The 20638-nt window shown below is 39.7% G+C and overlaps 1 protein-coding gene across 2 annotated transcripts in view; it reads left to right on the top strand.

Moving 5' to 3' along the window:
- The window catches only part of LOC124151845 (ORC ubiquitin ligase 1-like), a 45147-nt gene that overhangs the window by 11955 nt on the left and 12554 nt on the right, over positions 1 to 20638 (top strand). For both annotated transcript variants that reach the window (XM_046524504.2, XM_046524505.2), the window contains exons 3-5: positions 9700 to 9791; positions 10604 to 10831; positions 14611 to 14699. In XM_046524504.2, coding sequence (XP_046380460.1) covers positions 9700 to 9791; positions 10604 to 10831; positions 14611 to 14699 — 409 coding nt within the window. The remainder of the gene's footprint in view (positions 1 to 9699; positions 9792 to 10603; positions 10832 to 14610; positions 14700 to 20638) is intronic.

The raw sequence follows: 20638 nt of genomic DNA on the forward strand, positions 1-20638 counted from the left end.
CATCTTAAGGCCGCTCTGGCGGAGATTACCGTCACACGCAGACTTTAGCTCTTTCCAACTAGGACTTCCAAGCGCAGGCTGCATTGTCAGCCTTGGTCATCTATTTCCCTGTTCAATGAACAGGACGCTTGGAATGACACTACGCTCAAGACTCTAGAGCACATCTCTTTTTGTCTATCCCAGCAGTCTGGCAGGTCAGGCAATGATAGGCCTAGACGCGCGTCTCTGAAGGAAGACCAGTATTCCCTTCATGGGAAAGGGTGTGGTAGAGGCAAGTCTCAAGGACAATTACATACTCATCATACTACATCACAGTTTCCGTCTACACGTAGAGGTAACCTTACCATTGACCACAGCTCAACTTGGGAAATCCAACAGACCATTCGTGTCAGTGGCGCACTCCCCTGGTAACGGGGTAAATAAGAGGGACACCACGAGGTCATTGGAGGTCAAGGTTACATTTGCTCCTTCATTAAAGCCACCGACAATGACATGGATCATGATCTATCAGAGGATAACCCTATCCGATGACCACATGAAAATTCATCTTGAGACCGCTCTAGCGGAGATTACGCAGACACGCAGACTTTAGCCCGTCTCTCAAGGAAGACCAATATTTCCTTCGTGGGAAAGGGCATGGCAGAGCCAACTTGACCACTTGGTAATGGGATGTTCAACTTGGAAAATCCAACATAGACTTACTGTTGGTGAAAAGAGCTGTAAATAGATAATAGGTATCTAAGATTTCTTCGAGTCTGTCTGAGGCCACCTTCGAGGAAGCTTCCAAATTATCTGTGTTACTGAGTTCAGTACGCACAGTCCTAAGAACCTTAGTAGTCTTTGCGGAAAGTCGTGAGTAGTCTACAAAACCTAATTTATCACGAACAGTGCTGATACTGTGTTTACCGGCTATCGTAGACAAGGCTAGGGGCTTACGAGTACGAGAATGCATAAGATCAATATCCGGAGCGCCACGTAGTCGCAATATTCCTTTACTATCTATCGTAAACTTTGAATAGTCACGAACAATAGGACTATCATCTTTAAAGGTATCGTAATAATCATTGACGGATAGTTTCAAAAGTTCATCATTGATGGTTGATTGTAAAAGTTCATCGTTAAGATTAGTAAAGCTGGTTTCATCAGTATCTTCGATTGGATTCTGGTTATCAAAGTCATCAAAGGTATCTAGATCAAAATCAGTCATTTTTATATTAAACATAGGGTACATGTTTTCAATATAACAATGTCTTCGCAATACGGACGCAAGTTAAACCCACAACGTAGACTTCGAGATCCATTAGAGGTCAAAGCAATTCGTCAGTCTGTAACTATAACTAATAACCCTAGTACCATCGATCAGAATCAAACGCTTCTGGTTCGCTTTCCTAATCTCGGCGCACACGATGTGTTAGTTCCGGGAACTGTCCGACTAGCATTTACGTTTGGTTTGACTTCTACAGACGTTAACAGGGAGCCCGTTCAGAACATAGGTCGTGCTATCGTTAAGAAAATCGCCATTAAAATTAGCGGTAATGAGGTTTTAATATCAACGATAGCGATGTATACTATTGCTACATGGATCTCTGGAAAACTTACAGTACCAAGGTATTTGTAATAAGAACACATTGAGACTGCGCGTGGGCGCTGAAAATGGTGTTGATACCAACAAAGAAGATAAGGCCGTTGCCGACGCATTAGGTAACCGATTCTATGTTCCCCTAGACTTTGAATTACTAGATTTCCACATGCCCTTTTATCAAGCATCCCTAGGCGATAGGTTAGAATACGAACTCACTTTTAATGACTACGGTAGAGTAATCAGAACCGGTGGTGAAGATGCTAGCTATTCCATTGACAATATCTCGCTGGAGTATGATATGATAACGGATCCCGAATAAGCCAGACAAATTCGTAACCATTATACCGGAAGTTTAGCCATTTTGTACGATCGCGTGCTGCGACACCGAAGGATCACGAGGGACAAAAAAGATACGATGTGGAATATTAATCTAAACGTCCCCACGAGGTCGTTGAAGGGTATTTTAATGTTGTTCGAGGACCCCTCCGATGCGTTTAAAAGAAATACCGAGAAGTTCTACAATCCCAAGATTACAAAAGTAGAATTGACTATTGAGGGCGTTCCTAATCAACTATATAGCCAAGGAATGCTAGCGTATCACCAGTGGGATGAGATTAAAAAACTTCCTTCTATATATGTGATATGTGTAAATGATTATTCGATTCAATGATAGTCATAAGATTAAGTTAAATTGGCTCTAGCTCACCAATACCTGGGGCCAGTCATTGCTTTAGATGAGCCTAAATGGTAATAAAAATATTCTTCATTATTTTTATCGATAAAGCGATATTCAACATTTTTATTAAGTTCTTCATTCATTTTACTAGGAGACCAGACTATATAACTACACTCTTCTTGTAAATTGATAAGAAACAATTGATAACCGTATTTGGTTGGTTTGACATCACTGATATAATAAAAACCCTGTGGTAATTCTCTCCATTTAATAGCTTTTTCGATCTCCATTATTGTATATATGTATGTAAGCATTTGTCTAAATGTGATCAAACGATAGTAAGCAATCTATTTTTAATCTCCAACCAGTTCTTTGGTTTTGGCACGGAATAATTGACGCGCTTGTTCCCTCCCCTGTTCTATGAACTTTTTTTTCTCGTCTTCGCTAATACCACTGGTCTTATGAGATTTTGATTGAATCTCCTGCATCATTTCGTTGTATTTGGTGAGTTCCGACAGCACTAAACGAAACTCATCCTCGGATATCTTACAATCGACCATTGCTGTTGAAATATGATCCTCAATGCTGTTCAACTTTGCTTCGGCGATTATCCGAATACTATCGTGTTTTAATGATTTCTTTTGTAACCTACGAGAAATGAATTTTATCGCTATTCCTGCCAGTCCTGAGACTCCGGCGGCTATTTCCATGCCGAGCACGATAGGCGCGGCGATTATAGTTGATAGTAAACCGGTACCAGCTACACCGAGTCCCATGCTAGCCGCTACAAGAGCAGTGTCAACTCCGTCCAGAGCATTCACGGCTCTGCGATACTTTTTATACAATCCAAGTCTCAACTCCCTATCCTTCTCTATTCGATGTTTTATGTCGCTTATTTGATGTAATCAAAATCCATCAACAGTATCCATCTTTTCAAATGCTTCATTGAGCGCCGGATATAAACTCATAGTGTATATTACGGTCATATAATAGTCTTTAATTGATCTTGCTTAAATGTTTTGAGAGTATACATCAACCTTATCAAATGAATATTATACGGCAAGAATATCTTAGTAAGAGAAATGCTGTCACTTTTAATAATTTGGACCCCCTCGAGGCTGCTTCCACAAATAAAGAGGCACTTCGTTCACAAATCAGTCGTATTCGAGAAACTATTGATCGAGTCCTCGACGATGACACTACACTGGCCGATAAAATTAAAACATTGTTCAGAGAACAGGGAATAACAATTGCCAGTATTTTAACCGCGTTGGGATTTATTATATTAACCTTGACTCTCGCGTTAACCGGTGGCAGTACAGGTGGTGGTACACCGCCCACACCGCCTAGTGATAAAAACGGTATAAAAGTGTGGATAAAAAAGCATTTAAAAGCATTAGGTTCAACACTGGGAAAGCTCGCTGAGAAAGCCACGGCCGCACTTCCCGGTATAATAGGGAGTGTTGTTTCCTGGCTATTGAATTTATTAGCTAAGACCACCACTTGGCTTAGTCAAAACTTGTGGGGGTTGATCGTAGCAATTGCAGGGCTGTTGTACGTGTTCGCTAAGAACTATTTATCCAAATCAGTTCGCTAAGAACTATTTATTCAAATCAGTTCGCTAACCAAATCATGAGTAAACCAACCGCGACTCCACCTAATACAAGCGCTGTTTTTTCATCAATATGTTGTTGATTTTTAGCCTCAATATGCGGTGGCACTTGTACGTCAGTAGATGGTTGTGCATTAAAAGATGTGTTAGTAGATAACTGTGGCTTGACTATTCCCTTTTCGCCCGTGATTGTTTGCGTTATTAATTCGACGTTAATATCTGAATTTATACCTGGTTTTTGTTGATCGGTAGCGATAACAATTTTATTATTATAACCTATCACTTGACCGATCTTAAGTTCCATATTACTCGGAGACATGTATAGTCCCAGCGCATAAACGTAGTCCACTTTGGATTGAGCGTACTGTAATGCATCTTGAAAACGCTTTATAGACGATGGTATGTCAACTGGTGAATTAATGGCGTCCTCCACGTTTGCAACAAACTGTTTTTGCGCATCGAACGCCGTCCCAGTACCGATAATGGACGTTCATGTTTGCGATTGTGCACCGAGAATTGCCCACACATAAGTTCTTATCGATTCATTAAATCTTACAAATCCTGGGTTAGTAAAATCATTTTCCGTTTTATCATTAAGAAATTCATTCCAAGCGTCATCATTCAGTTGTACAAAAATTTTGACAATATAAACTAAACCACTCTTAAAACTCATAATATCCCCTCTCCAATCGTTACTATAAAGTTCCAAGCCTTTATAGTAATCACCGGTTTTTAGATGATGATCATACATTCTTGCGTAAAGTTTGCTGTCCTGCCGCAACTTACCAAAATTAACTGGAAATTTATTAAGTACTTTATATACATAAATGCTTTCTTCCTTGACGGATATTTTTTCCTCTGTGTAAGGAACACCTAGACCATGGTTTGCTCCTTTAATACGCCAATCTTTACTCGTAGAAACATTAAATTCCTGACAAATACGCTCATACGCAGACCTATCATAATTATTATTTGTGGAATTCCACGCTCGATCCTGCGGTAATGGAGCACTAATTTCTTTAAGTATACGTCTAATCTGATAGTACACGTGAAATAATAAAACAGACTTATATAGTTTAAATCCTGGGGCATTAACAGATACGCCACATCCCGTTGTGGCACACCATACGGCAAAGTTTAACTGATTCTGCCAAAATTGCATCGGATTGTGAAACCAATCGTGCACTATTTTATCGCTAGTTGCCGTGACCCTGTACTTTTCAAAGATATCGGGTAATTTAACGAAAAAATCATCACCATAGGAATTTACCATAATCGATAGATTAGTAATCTGTCTCGATTTCATATTTAAGTTATGATATAGTATCATTGTATATTTAATATGTATGTTACACTCCCGGTAATAACAAATGGTCAGTCTATGGAACTGCTTCATACTATCGATAACTCGGATGGACAACTCGAAGTAGCTCTATGCGATGTAACGTATTACCCGCTGTGGACCAATATAAATACTGCAAAAGATAATAATAGGATAATGATAACTGATGGAGTTAGTCCTGGCAAAATAATTACTATACCTGATGGGTATTACAGTGTATGCTCACTCAATGATGAAATTTTTAAGCCTAATGGAGTTAGTCTAACACAAAATGAGTCGAATGGGTTACTGAAATTAGACCATGGAGAAAATAGTGCAATGATTTTATTGGACTTATCAATTACACTTGGATTTGCACGCTTAATTGGCACAATATACAAGACATCAGCACAGGGGGTTAATTTGCCCGATTTAGTTCCCTATAAAGAGTTGTGCATCCATCTTGATCAGATCAGTACGACAGATAATATTCAACAAGAAAGTCCTTCAACTCTACTCAGATGTGTTCCAGTGAAAATGAAAAATACAATAGTGGTAGAACGGAATCTTTCTCAACATTACAATATAAAAAATTAAAGCGGGGTATTATTTCAGACCTCAAAATTTCTATATTATAGTAGATGTAAAACACCAACCTGTACATATAGAATACTTAAGTGTAACACTCCATATTATAAATATATATATATTTAGATATAGCAAATTATATGCCCTTCAAAGGTGGATCTTACATAGATTTACCCCCGTATTATAAGAAGAAAAAAGCCATAATTAACGTAAAAAATAAATCCGATGACTGTTTAAGAATGATGATAAGATCTGCATTGTTCCCCGTAGACAAGCATCCGGATAGACCTTCTCGCTATCCCCAAAACGATGGACTCAGCTTCGATGGCATAGACGAACCTACACCAATATCACAAATTGATAAGGTGGAAAAGCAAAATAATTTAGCTATTAATGTTTTCGGACATTCTAAAGGAATTGTTGTACTCAGGATAAGCTCCGCTCCGGAACATATCCCCAGAATCAATTCATTTCTGGTCGAAAAAGATGGTAAATATCATTATACGTGGATAAAGAGTTTAAACAGGCTATTATACGATCAAACTAAATATAAGGGAAAAAATATATTAAAATTTGAACATTATTGTAATCAAATGCCAGTACCGTACGTAATTTACACCGACTTCGAAGCGCTTATCAAACCCATAGAAAATAATCAAGATAGTAGTTTTACGTACAAAACTCAAGAACATATTCCTTGTGGGTTTGGATATATAGTTGTAAGGTATGATGGGAAAACAAACCCGCCCGTGATTTACAGAGGTCCCGATGCAGCGGGAAAGTTCCTAGAATATCTACAAAATGAAGAGAGAATAATCAGGGAAAAATTATCGTGTAAGAAACCCATGTGTATGAGTAGGGATGATTGGAGGGCCCATAAGAAGTCAACGAGTTGTCACGTTTGTAATAAACCCCTGGATGGGGATTCCGTAAGAGATCATTGTCACGTCACGGGTAATTATCACGGGGAGCCGCGCATAACGAGTGTAACTTGAAACTAAAAATGAATTCTCAAACAATACACATCCCTGTTGTGTTTCACAACCTTAGGGGATCCGATTCACATCTCATTATGCAAGCTATCTCAAAGACCGACGGCGGTTTAACGTGCATTCCTAACAATATGGAAAAATACATATCGTTCTCATTGACTAAACCTATACATTATAGGGACAAGGATGGGAAATCCAGAATAAAGCAAAGTAATGGGCTTAGATTCATAGACTCCGTACAGTTTCTGTTATCTTCCCTGGACAATTTAGCTAATGCGAACAATCCCGATGACTTTGCGATAACAAATCAATATACCGATAAGATAACTCGTCATTTGTTGCTGAGAAAAGGTGTATATCCTTACGAATATATGGATGATTGGTCTAGATTCGACGAAACTGAATTACCACCCCTCGAATCATTCTATAGTAACTTAACAGAATCTAAAATAACAGATGACCATTATGAACACGCTCTGACGGTCTGGGATAAATTAGGTTGTAAGAATTTAGGTGATTATCACGATCTGTACTTAAAAACCGATGTACTGTTACTCGCCGATATATTCGAGATATTTAGAAAGACATGTTTAAAACAATACGGCTTAGACCCGGCATGGTACTATTCCAGTCCCGGACTATCGTGGGATGCATTGTTGAAGAAGACCGGCGTAGAACTAAAACTACTCACAGATTACGATATGCACTTGTTTATTGAGAAAGGATTAAGAGGTGGTATATCGATGGCAGCGAAAAGGTATTCTAAGGCTAATAATAAATTAGTGGAAGGATACGATCCTAGTAAACCCGACACTCACATATTATATCTCGACGCTAACAATTTATACGGATGGGCTATGAGTCAACCTTTACCCACGGGTGGTTTTGAATGGGTCGATGATATCGAAGTGAATGATATCCATAATATCAATGTGAATGATACGAATAAAGGGTACATACTAGAAGTTGACTTGGAATATCCAAGTTCGTTACATAAAGACCATAACAGTTATTCGCTAGCTCCCGAAAGATTAATGGTTAATAAAGATTGGATGTCGGAATATCAACGCTCCTTGATGGGTAATAGTAGGTTAGCTAACGTAGAAAAACTCGTACCAAATTTGATGGATAAGACAAAATATATAGTTCACTACAGAAATCTCCAGTTATATCTATCGTTAGGTATGAAACTTAAGAAAATACACAGAGTTCTAAAGTTCGATCAAAGCCCTTGGATAGAGCCCTATATAAGGTTGAACACAGATTTAAGAAAGATTACCTATACTACTGATGGCTCACAACCCAGACTTAACACCAGGGTTTTATTCTCACATCTGCCTGGTACCCATGAATGTCTCAGACACGATAAGAATGATCCACAACCTCTCCGCGTTCAATGAACGTTATCTGAAGCGTCCACATTATTGCCACCTCACCACATTGAGATGCTCAGAACCAACATCAATGCCTTCGATCCTTGATCAGTCTCAACTATCCATCCCTCTGACCGCAGACTCCACAGGTTCTAGTTCAATGGAGTTCCCTACCATTGGTTAGTGTTCCCATTTGGAATTTCAGTGACCCCGTGGCTATTTACAGGAGTAATGAAGCCTATAACTGTGTATCTACACCTGACAAACACTTGGTTCGAGTCGTAGATAGAGGACGGTCTACTGTGTCATCAACACATGCCAACTGTTGTACGCCAACGGGAATTCACCATGCAGACATCTACTATATCAACAGGGATGGATAATCAACGAGGCGAAGTCGGAGTTAACTCCTATCGGCTTCAGTTCATAGAAAGCCTCTTCCAGACAGACCACATATGCTTCGCCAATGGCAAGTGTTGCTAGGGTTACTCACTTCGGCACAGGACTTAACCAGCATAGACCGCTTACAACTGTGCCCAATTTAACGATTCCTGAACCCTTACATCAGGCATCAGGATCTACTCAAGGCCATCACTCTACTGGCTAAACTCTACTGGCCAGGCAGCCTCAGGGCTATGGTCCCGCGCTCATCGAAAGTGGCACATAAACAACTTGGAGTTGGAAGCGTTAATTCTGTCCATATCCCATTGGCAGAATCCGCTACAGTCCGCCCAACTTGCAATATCCACAGACAACAGCACTGTGGTATGGTGCCTGCGCAATCAGGGAACAACGCACTCCCACTCCCTACTTCAATAGACATTCAGGTGGTTCCATCTAGTGGATCATCTGGAACTACAGTTGATAGTTCAGGACATCTTGCCGAGAGAGAATAACCCTCACGAGTTCAGGATGTTAGCCTTTACCATGGTTTTACACAGCAATTGTTATGTTTTTGGAGGTCCGACACAGTTTTCGTTAGTCATTATCTTCGCAATGTGGCAAAGTTTTGGCCCTCTGGTTGTAACCCAGTAGGTTACCAACCCCCGACGCAAATAATGAACTCACCCTATACAGAACTAGCCTACTTCCATGTGCAGTCGCACAGTTTCCGCCAGTGGAAGAATATAAGAACAATCTTGCTTGTCAACACTTGCTCTATGACATAGTATGTAAAGAATTAGCTGATTAGCTATTATTTTCTTTATTATTATAGGGAATTTCTCTTTTAATAATGTTCAATCGTTTTGATATTTGAACAACCCTACCGTAATGGAGTTTTTCTGAACTTTTCGCTTCATGGTTTATCGACCAACTGGTATCGTATTTCAGGGTGTGAATTATTGAAGTTTTTGTATTCTGAAGGTTTACCCACCTCCAAACTGTGTAATAGGGTTAGCCACTGAACCAGTTGGAACAACTTCTTCTTCAGCAAGCCCTCACACAGCTCTCTCTCACTGTCAAGAACAAGAGATAAGTATCCAAATATAAAAATATATCTAGGGTTTTCAATATAGTATCTGGCTAATATTGTTATGTATTGTCTCTTTGTCAGGTGGTTTGAATCAAGTAGAGGACACTAAATTAAAGATGACCAGTCCAGATATGAGAAGAGCCAGATTTGAACTGCTTTACAAGGAATATGAGGTTGGATTCAAAAACTGCTTTGAAAGCTTCTTCCTAATAACATAACATGGATCATTTTTTTTTCACTTATCACATATATCATTATGTAGGGGACATGTAGTGAACAGGATATTGAGGTATTTTCTAATGTAACCATTTGGAAGTTTATGCTCAATAACACAGTTTATATTTTCCTGTGTATCATTCACTGTATGCATGTATAATCTAATGAACATGCTGCTGTGGAGAGACTTCTGTTTTCATGGTTATGTTCTCAGGTTATTCTTCTCTACCCATGTAATGTATGGTCTGTATAATCTAGTGTAATACTCCAGAAAAATTCATGTGAGCTCTTCCTCTGCCTCTATAATATTTCAAGGTCAAATTATCATGATTATACACAAGGGGGTTAAAGCAAACTCAGTGTTTAGGCAATACACCAAAGTCACTATTGGATATGTATCACCATATCTTGTTCAACCATTTCAAAATCTTTGATGTTCTTGATGTCATGTTAATTTATGTGTATTGATACAGAATGAAGTATATCTATATTATGAACATAAATAATATGGTGATGCACTGTTGCATTGGTGAACTGTTTCGGCCTTACACGTGATATGTGTGTGTGTAGAAACTTACCCATGTATCAGCATCTTTATTATCTAATGTTTGTAACATGTTCCATGAGCATCATGACCATATGAGGAATACTCCAGAAATCTATTCTTTTTTACTCCTTTTGTTCTTTGTTTTCTCCTTCTTTAGACTTGTATCGACTGAACAGTTGGTATGCAGGAAAAAGGTGAAATGTTTAAAACATTTGTTCACAGGATGAATTTGATCATCTAGAATCTGAGATGAAGCTCCTCAAAACAGAGAATGAAATCTTGAAAGACCAACTCAAGAAGGGAGGTGAGAGGTCAGGGGTCAGTGAAAAGCCGGAGTTCATTCATCCAGGATCATCCGATACCAGGAGTCTACTGACACTCACCAAGAAACTACAAGATGCTCAGAAACTATATGAACATCTCAAAAACGACATGGCGAAGGTCAATGAGGTACATATCTGGCAAACTGCCAGTTTCAGCTCTCCTGGTTTGTCCATCTGTCCTTACCCTTTACGCTTTCATTATCTTCTGTAAAACCACAAGCCTGTGATGATGAAACTTTGCGTGAATGATCCCAGGTACTACCTTTCTTAAACTAGCTCACAAAATTCTGATCCGATTTTAACAAGGCAACTATGGCAGTCATATTGCTCACAAATTTTTAGCCCACCTTACTGAAAGTCAAGTGAGCTTATGTCATGGCCTGCTAGTCATTTCATCATTATCAGCGTCATTGGCGACAGGGAACATCGTCACCTCACACACCACTGAACCAATGAAGCTGAAACTTCACATTCTTCTTCACACCAATAATCACACCTGAATTAGTGCATGAGGATCAAATTAATTTGTCAATCCATTTCCACAGCTATTTATGGCCATTACTTATTTTGTGAACCAGTTGGAAAAAATATATGGTGTTAAAATAACGATTTTAACTTATCCTTCATTACTCCTTAATGCATTTACTGCTGTGTTTTGACAGAGAGAAGAAGTTGTTCCAACCAGTGGTGTAGCGATACCCACACACAGCTGCCATGTGACCTGGAAGTGGTGATGCCACATAAGAGAACATTACTGCTTTGTCTGTCAACACGGACAGACCGACGTGTTGTTGAGAAATAAAGCCTCTCCGCACTTGCTATTCAACCACCGATGATAACAGGCAGAGTATCAGGGTATCTCCCTTCATCGTCCCCTAGATATAAGAAAGGAATGGCTTATACAGCGCCAAGGGGATGAAAATGATCACATTATGTCGAACGGTATGATCCTTCTGACCAAAGTAATATACATTCAGCCATCTCTACTAGATACAGCGACGATTTAATAATTCTTCCAACGACTGTTACGTTGACCTCTGATGTCAACACAGGGACTAACTAAGCACCTCCCTTCATAGTCACCTCAATATAAGACATCCAGGGAATGGATATCATCACCTTACTTTGTACAGTACGATATTTCAGACCAAAGATTTAGGTTTATATTCAGCTTTGTCTACTGGATACAGCTTCCACTTCCCATGACCAATAAGTCAATGCCTTGGCATTTGTTAGGGGAGCACATTTAATTAGTCTTCATGGGATCTGGCATTGGTTCGCAGACAAACACAACTTCCACATATCATCAAGGCCTGACACGATCAGTAACCCTCCTTAAGTTGACCTTTCAACTTTACAGTCTCGTAGACTGCCTAATCTAAATCTGCTACCTGCCCTTTAACAGCTGCTTACACTTTGTCAGTGATCAGTGACAAGTGCTCATGGGATTGCTCACATTAGTCCTGGTTTGGATGAGCAGAGGTCACCTACACCAGGGTCCGACCCAGCTGTTCATGGCGTCTTACATACAACGTCAGGACCCTTGCTCTACCGCCCCACCTCAGGAGTCATCTGGGATTTGGCTTTGCTGCGATCCTTCAGATTGGAGGATCAGAAGGCCACATTCAGACCCCCGGTGTGGGATTTGGCTTTGCTGCGATCCTTCAGATTGGAGGATCAGAAGGCCACATTCAGACCCCCGGTGTGGGATTTGGCTTTGCTGCGATCCTTCAGATTGGAGGATCAGAAGGCCACATTCAGACCCCCGGTGTGGGATTTGGCTTTGCTGCGATCCTTCAGATTGGAGGATCAGAAGGCCACATTCAGACCCCCGGTGTGGGATTTGGCTTTGCTGCGATCCTTCAGATTGGAGGATCAGAAAGCCACATTCAGACCCCCGGTGTGGGATTTGGCCTTGCTGTGATCCTTCAGATTGGAGGATCAGAAGGCCACATTCAGACCCCCGGTGTGGGATTTGGCTTTGCTGCAATCCTTCAGCTTGGAGGATCAGAAGGCCACGTTCAGACCAATGGTGTGGGATTTGAACGTGGCTCTCTAGCTGCTGCGTGATGCCCTAATCGAGCCACTTCACCCAACTTCATTTTATAACCTCACCAAGAAGTCAGTCCTCCTCTTGGTTCTAGCTACTGTGGCAAGGGTGAATGAGCTACATGCATTTGACACCACCCTTGTCCGGTTAGAGCACAGGGTGCACAGAGCTGTTCATCTTTGGCTGTGATGGATTTCATAGCCAAGAATCAACTCCCAGGGCAGCTAGACCAATCCTTCACCGTCCCACCTCTCTCTTCGATCGTGGGTGCAGAAGACAAGCAGGAACTCTATCTATGCCCATTTCATGCACTGAGGTGTTTTCTCTGATGATCTACTCAGCAATATTCCAGCTATATGACAGCTATAAATAATCGAGTCTGGACCATACAATCCAGTGATTGACATCATGAGAATCTATCCACACAATTGGGATATGAAGACATGGATCAACCAAGTTAGTGAGCCTGACCACCCGATCCTGTTAGTTGCCTCTTATGACAAGCATAGTCGCCTTTTAAGTCAAGCATGAGTTGCTGAAGACCTATTCTACCCCGAATCTTTGTGGGTCCTGACGCTCCAAGGCTCAACATGGTGCCAGGAGATGACTGTTCCTTTCCCTTTTTCCACCTCACAGACCAACATTAGCCGTTAACAGAATCTCCTTGTGGTTATAAGCAACTGCTCCGTCCAACCAATCATAGAAGATTGCTTCTGGCGATTGACACAGCCCTCGCCTTGGAGGACGTTGGGGGGGATGTCCACAGATTTGGCCCCTTGGTTGCCCAGCAGGTCACCAACCCCAAACACCATTGACTCTTCCCAATGCCAAGAGCTGACTTTTCGACCTCTCTGGTGCTTGTCACCCCAGACTAGAAGGTTTACATGCTTCTAGCATCAGTTTTTCCCTGCATACCTCACACTCTCGTTTTCCTACTGACAGGAATGGTCATTCTTTTCTGGTCATCGCGCAGGATGCTGTACTGGTTACTTGGACCTTGATGGGGATAGTTTTCAGATAACATCTTCAGGTATGCCCACCTGTCGTACGGTCTGATAGAGATGCATTAACAAGCAATGCAGGATAAGTTAAAAAATTTAGTAAAATCTAAATATTTTTTACATTTGTATGTATGCTTATTCTGCATTACTTCGCAGTGCTACCTCCCCACCAAGTGCTCAGATGTTACCCTCTAAGCAATAATGTAATCTTATGTGATGTCACCACTTCCAGGTCACATGACAGCTGCGTGTGGGTATCGCTACACTACTGGTTGGAACAACTTCTTCTGCAGCTGGACCTCTCACAGCTTTGTCTTTCTGTCAAAAAACAGCTGTAAATGCATTGAGGAGTAATGCAGGATAAGCATACAAATATTCAAAAATAATTAGATTTTACTAATTCTCCATAGAAGTATATACAAAGTATGGAGTAGCAACTTTGTGTGAAGTAAATTTAATGTTTTACAAGAGTACTCTCATTGTTGCAGATTTAGAAACACTGGCAATTTTGTTACTTGTTTCCTATTCTGTACTTGTTTGTACATTTGTCCTCAGTATTTATGCAGAAAAAAATGAATAGCATTGCTGGTTCTGTACATATCAAGGTGAGCTACAGTACCGTGGAACTATTTTTTGTTTATTGATAGTTTCTTATTCAAGTTTGGTATCCAGGCAAATTAGGGTAATTAATTTGGCTGCACCACAGTAATGCCACACTATAGACAAAATAATGTATGTTGTTGCCCATACATCAACTCACTTATAAATGAGTGTCAAGAGTGAATGACTTAATCTATTTGTTAATTTTATTACAGGTGAATTAATACTTGCTTTATTATTCACACATATCTTCAGGAAAATAACAAACTCAAGGATGAAAAGGTCAACCTTAATCGAGAAAATGAGAAACTCCGAATGGAGATTGCAACCCGATCTCCTCACAGGTGAGTGTAATCATCTCCCTTTAGCTAAAGCTATTCATGGTCAGTTTTTTGTTATTAGTTGTAAACCACTGAACTTCCGCACCCCTCAGGCCCCTTACCAAGATCTAGTGTTAAGCTGAATTCAGACATTGTTTACTAAGCAGTTTGTCGCCTTCCATTTATCTCGATTGAATGTATGGAAACAGTTGTCATTCTCAAATTATTAGCCCAACCAGTCCAGCTAAGCTTTTGTGATGTGGAGTATTAGAATGGACACCATACGTTCATCCATCTGTGCAAGATTTCCTTTTTGGAGCTGATCTTGAAAAATGTACTATATTTCTTTGCCAAACTTGGCACATGGATAGGTCTTAGGGTGAACTGGTGCCTTTTCAATTTGAGTTTCCATGGCAACAACTTTGACTTAGACTGGAAATGGCTGTAATGCTAATTTCCAGAGCAGATTTTGAAAACCTTGCAATATTTCTTCAGCAATCTTGGCAAATGGCTGAACAAATGTAAAGTAAAAGAAAATAAGGGTCAGAAGTATTTTATAGGTTAGGTCATTTTTTTTCAAAGGGAAACATCATTTGTGAATGAATTTCGGTGTAGATTTTAGGTTTAGATACAATTTTTTACTTTTTACTTATCCTGCATTACTCCTTAATGCATTTACTGCTTTCCTTAGGACAACAAGGTGAGTGCTCAGCAATGGTCTAGGGAGAAGAAATGTTGTTTTTCCATTTTCAACTGCTGCTTCAGCTGCACATTACTGCCTGTCGCGCAACAGCTAGGACGTTGTCAGCTGGCCTCTTCAAATTTGGATATTTTTTTTAGGCTTTTAGCTGTGCTTAATTAACTAAATTATGACTGCTATGGATGATGTAACCTTTTCATATTACTCTCTCATTGTTTATTAATATGTGTATTACGCCCCTGGATGCCACAGGGACATATATGTCCCTGCTCTACAACCCTCACTTTGAAGTCGAATAAAATTCAAAATACATCACCCACACAGATACACTTCACAGTTTTGAATTAGGTGGGAAATTCCCTGTTCTGTGATATCATCCCCTGGGATTTTAGGCCAAGCAAAAGTACTGAAAATGACCTCTGAAAAGTAGGTACATTGTAAATGTCGCCATTTCTTACACATTTCTAAATCACCACTCACTGCGTTATTTACAGCATGTTTTGAAATCTTTTTGAAATATTTACTCGGAGAAATGAATTTCAAAAATAGCATATTAGTGATCACGGGGATCTGTCTTTTATGAAATCACCAATGATCATTCCAAAACGTTTCCATTAACCCTAGAATCGTTTCGAATGTTTTGGAAAATACGCAAACACGAACGCCAAAGTGAACTTTCTGGTTTCAGGTACACCGGTTATGAGACGCATGTAACATCACATATATTTCAAACTTAGCTGCGATACATACATCCTTGAATTCCTCATACATTTTAGAATAAAATGACTAATGGTCTTTGTCACCAATACAAAGTGCCTAGATGAAAGCAAGCAAAATATGTTAAGTGTGAAAATGAAAAACTGCACTTGTTTGAAATGTAAACAAAGCAAAATACAGATTTTACACAGTGTATCATTTTCTCCTATTTTGAGCTATCCATTCGTCTATTCATTCAAGATATTGGCTCAACATTTTCAGAATACGCAAGGGAAGAGAATCGTAGGAAGAATTTGGGAATTCAAAATAGATACATTGCAATGATTTGATATTTTCAACAGAAATTGTCAAAGTTACCTTCCTCTGTGATGCCATGACTGATGCAAAATCACTCACAACGAAAACGGTATTTATCGGAATTTCTGACTATTTCCGTTGGTTTCAATGAAAAATATAACAACAAATAACAGTACATAGATTGTCAGAATATTTCTGATTACCCGGTACTTACATGTCACATTTAGTGTATATACAATCCCCGAATCAACGAAAGTCCCCTTGTAAAATCCTGTGTACTGTTGACAGTGAACACGCCATTTTGTAAAAGTCGGTCACCAATAGTAATGTCATATGTCAACATTGTTGTACATATTTGGTAATTTCTTTGAAGTGAAGGTCCTTGAATGAGAGTGCACACGATCACTGTATCATGCTGTTTACAGTTTCAGCTATGATGTATATTTTGCTTATCTTTTTTATTTTTCACACAATTGTTTTTTATGTCGTTTTATCCACAGAACAGTGATATCTAACAATTCGCCAGGTGCGCGTTAGCCACAAACAATTTAATATTCCTCTCGTTTTGCATTATATAATCAATGGGTTCTTCCTTTTTTCAATATTGTGATCACAGGATACTAGACTGTTTACTTTATTTCTCAAGGAATTGTAAAATGTATAAAAATAAAACCCATGCCATGTATCCCGTTGGTTCAACCTTATACGATTATCTGGATAATTCTATACCAATAGAGCTTTCTTCACATCCTTTATTGTGTAATTCTGAGACGAGGTGAAGAGAAATAATAACATAATAATGAACAAATATATGTCCCATATTGAATATAATTTTGGTTGTTTTGAAATATTCTTTTGGGTATTTCATTACGTAAATTGATGCTAAACAGGTGCATGTCTTGTCCAATTAAGATACACAATAAACTTTCTAATTGTTTATTTATTCAAGACATTATTTACTTGGTGAAAGCAGTCATTTTATGTTGTGTCGAAAAAGCATCAAATTTTGTTTTACACATCAAGATTTTCCATACCATGAACGAAAATTAGGGGAGATATATATTAATCAAAATACCAGTGTCGTCTTTCTCCGACGTTATCAAAGACATAAAATCAACCATGATGTCAAATAGAATGGTGTTATCTTTTGGTATTTCATTATATTTGATGATAAGGCTAGTGCTCCATTAATGATGGTGCAACATTAGTCAAATTACACCTACACATTCAGGAGAATGTTGGAATCTAAGGACTAAGTTATAGGTTAGATAGGGCCATCCATTTCTCTATTACCTCTTTTTAATGAAGCATGATTTCATCATTTCTTATGGATTTTGTTTATAACTAAACGAATACAGTTTCAATATCAATATTTGTATTGGAATAGTTTGGTTCCACGTGAACAAAACACCACGAAAATATATTGTCCTTATCCACAGCTAATTCTCACCAAGTGACCTGAGTTACATTAAACTAGTGCTAAGCATAACGGAGTTATGCCCCCTTTTCTTGGTATGTGTGTAACCTCTCTGTTGCCTTTTGACGTCATAGAGAAAAATCAGTTTTTGCTCTTACGGCATGCTATTCTTAGCATTGAATGTATGTCGTTATACATACGCATATAACTCCATTTGATCTATAGTTATGTCGTTCAGATATTAGGCATTATTTTGTTCGCTCACAGTTTCCGTAAAGTTTCTAAATTAAAAAAATCGTCGCACTGTACTTTTATCGGTGTACGATAAAAAGCGGAGAAATTTACTGTTTTTCAACGCAGATTGAATTCTCGGACAACACTTAGAAGTGTCTTTTTTTAAAACCTGTTTAATATTTGCAGTTAAATTTACACCAACAAATAGGAAACTTAATATTCTCGTAATTTTATAGCCAGAGCCTGAGAGGTATATCCAGTGCCGCGTGAGCGCAATTCTCGCACAACCTTCACTTTCGATCTTAGGAAAATGTGCATCAGAAAAAACCTCGGCATCCAGATGGTTAATATGTGGATGATTTTTAAGTAAAAAGACTTTGTCTTTTTTCCAGCCAAGTGGCTTGTTGTTTCCGCCATTTTGAATTTGTGTTACATTTGTGTACCTGCAAAGGTAATCAAATTGTTTGCAATTCATAGCTAGGTATTTTCTAACATGCATATGTTGATGTAATATACCTGTAGCTTTGGTATTTCATAGAGTTTTATACGTGTAGCATTCTCATTGTATAAACTTTCAACTCGTAATATTTGCCGATAACAATTGAAAAAATTCTTTCGGCAATTCTTCAAATATGTATTATTCAACAACTCCCTCGTGTACAAATTCTCGTGGTAAAAAATGTTTCAAAGTTTCTCTTCCACATTGTCTGGATTGCAATTTTAAATGCTATTTTTGATCACCTCTCTCTCCCTCCATTGAGGTTTGCTATTTATAGACTGGTCACTCACAAATGTATTTTGCAGCAGTTCCGTCATGTAGTGAGGAAGTTGTTGCAGATCAACATACAATCTTCAGTTATTACTATGCAACCAGTATCTTCGGTTGGTAATATGACTTTCGTGATTGTGACCGCAGACATTCAATCTCCCCCAGTTCCGAACGATGTTGGACTCTACTATGAGTATAGTACCTTTGTCTAATTTTCAGGCATCTATGACTTCCAGTGTGACAGTCCCACCGATGCCGGCATGCGCATCTTTCTTTACGACACTTATGTTGGGGTAGCATATACATAAGCCATGATCCAGTCGTCCCCTATGGGCGTTGCTTCACAAAGGCATGCACTGAGCGCAGCGCCTTCCTACCCCCCATGCGTAGTGACAATTACATCAACCTCAGGGCTTCCAGCATACCCCATTACGCTGTACCGCCTGCTTTTCCAGCACCACACCAGATGTATGCACAGCCGTCAGCACCGTTCCAGAACTGCAACTTGATGCAGAATTTTTTGCAATCCATGTGGCAGCAGTCTATGGCACAATTGTACTCAACACCAGCGTCTAACATTTACTAGACACCAGATGTGCGTTCTGTTACAACGCATGCGCTTTTGATTAGCACCGTAGTAGAAGTCGTTCTCCTACTAGGAGAGCATGTCACCATCATTCAAATTCCTCGGTGAAGATAGAGATTCCTCATTCGAATGGAATACTCATCTTAGCTTAGCGCAAATGTCTGAGTGGGTAGCAGACCGTTTCGTGTCAGTTGCGCGTTACCCAGGTTACAGGGTTGATAAGATGATATGGTCGAATATGGTTGATCCCACTTTGATTCTGGTGGATCCGTTGTTGAAAGATATGGTTAGGGCACATGACGAAGATTTCTCAAGACTCACACTTGTGCCATCTTTCAAACCACCAAATTTTGTGTGGAGCTCATACCTCGCCTCCAGCATATTACAGGATTTGAGGTTCATGCGCAGGGTGATTTAAATATCACGGGTCAAGATTTCTGACTGTAAACACCAGAATTAGGTCAACTGACCTAATGGAAGCAGTGTAGGATCACTGAACCAGTTTGGTTGACATGCTTATTTGTACGTTATGCTGCAACCTTAGGTCAGACAAGTGTCGCTGTATCTGATTGCGACCAAGTCACGATCTTCTGTAAACCGCTGGTGGCAACATGCGCAATATGGAAGCACACACAGAGTTCGAAGCTCCTCCCTTCATTGTCACCTCGGTAGAAGAACTGGAGCATTCGTGCGGCCTGGTACCTTGGCTATTGGTTGACTAGTGCTGTTATTTAGTTTACATGGGAGCTGGTAGTGGTTCACTTACAAACACTATTTTTCAAGTCTTGTCCAAGCACCACACGACTAAAAGCTCTGTCGTATTTGGCACTTTAACAATCTAGAGTGCCTCATCCTAGCCATCTCACATTAGCAGGTGCAGCTAAAGTCCATCCAACTCACATTATCTACTGACAACAGTTCGGCGGTGTGGTGCCTGTGCAATCTAGAGACAACACACTCACTCCCTTTTGCAACAGAGGCTCTGTTTCTTTCATCTTGTGGATCGTCTGCAACTGAAATTCAAAGTCCAGCACATCCCCGGGTGTCAGAACATCCTGACTGACAACCTGTCCAGAAAGGGTGGTTCCCTCTGGTTCAACTGGTGCTTGGGTAACCAAACATTGACCTGTTATTTACTCACCAGAACCACCAATCCTGTTCCCAGATCCGCAGACTTGGCGGTTGACGCATTCAGCATCCCCAGGGAAGGGCTAAAAGCACCTCCTGTATTACTTCCCAGGGT

This window comes from Haliotis rufescens, unplaced genomic scaffold (assembly GCF_023055435.1).
Source record: "Haliotis rufescens isolate VD_foot unplaced genomic scaffold, xgHalRufe1.0.p SCAF_7, whole genome shotgun sequence".
NCBI lineage: Eukaryota > Metazoa > Mollusca > Gastropoda > Lepetellida > Haliotidae > Haliotis > Haliotis rufescens.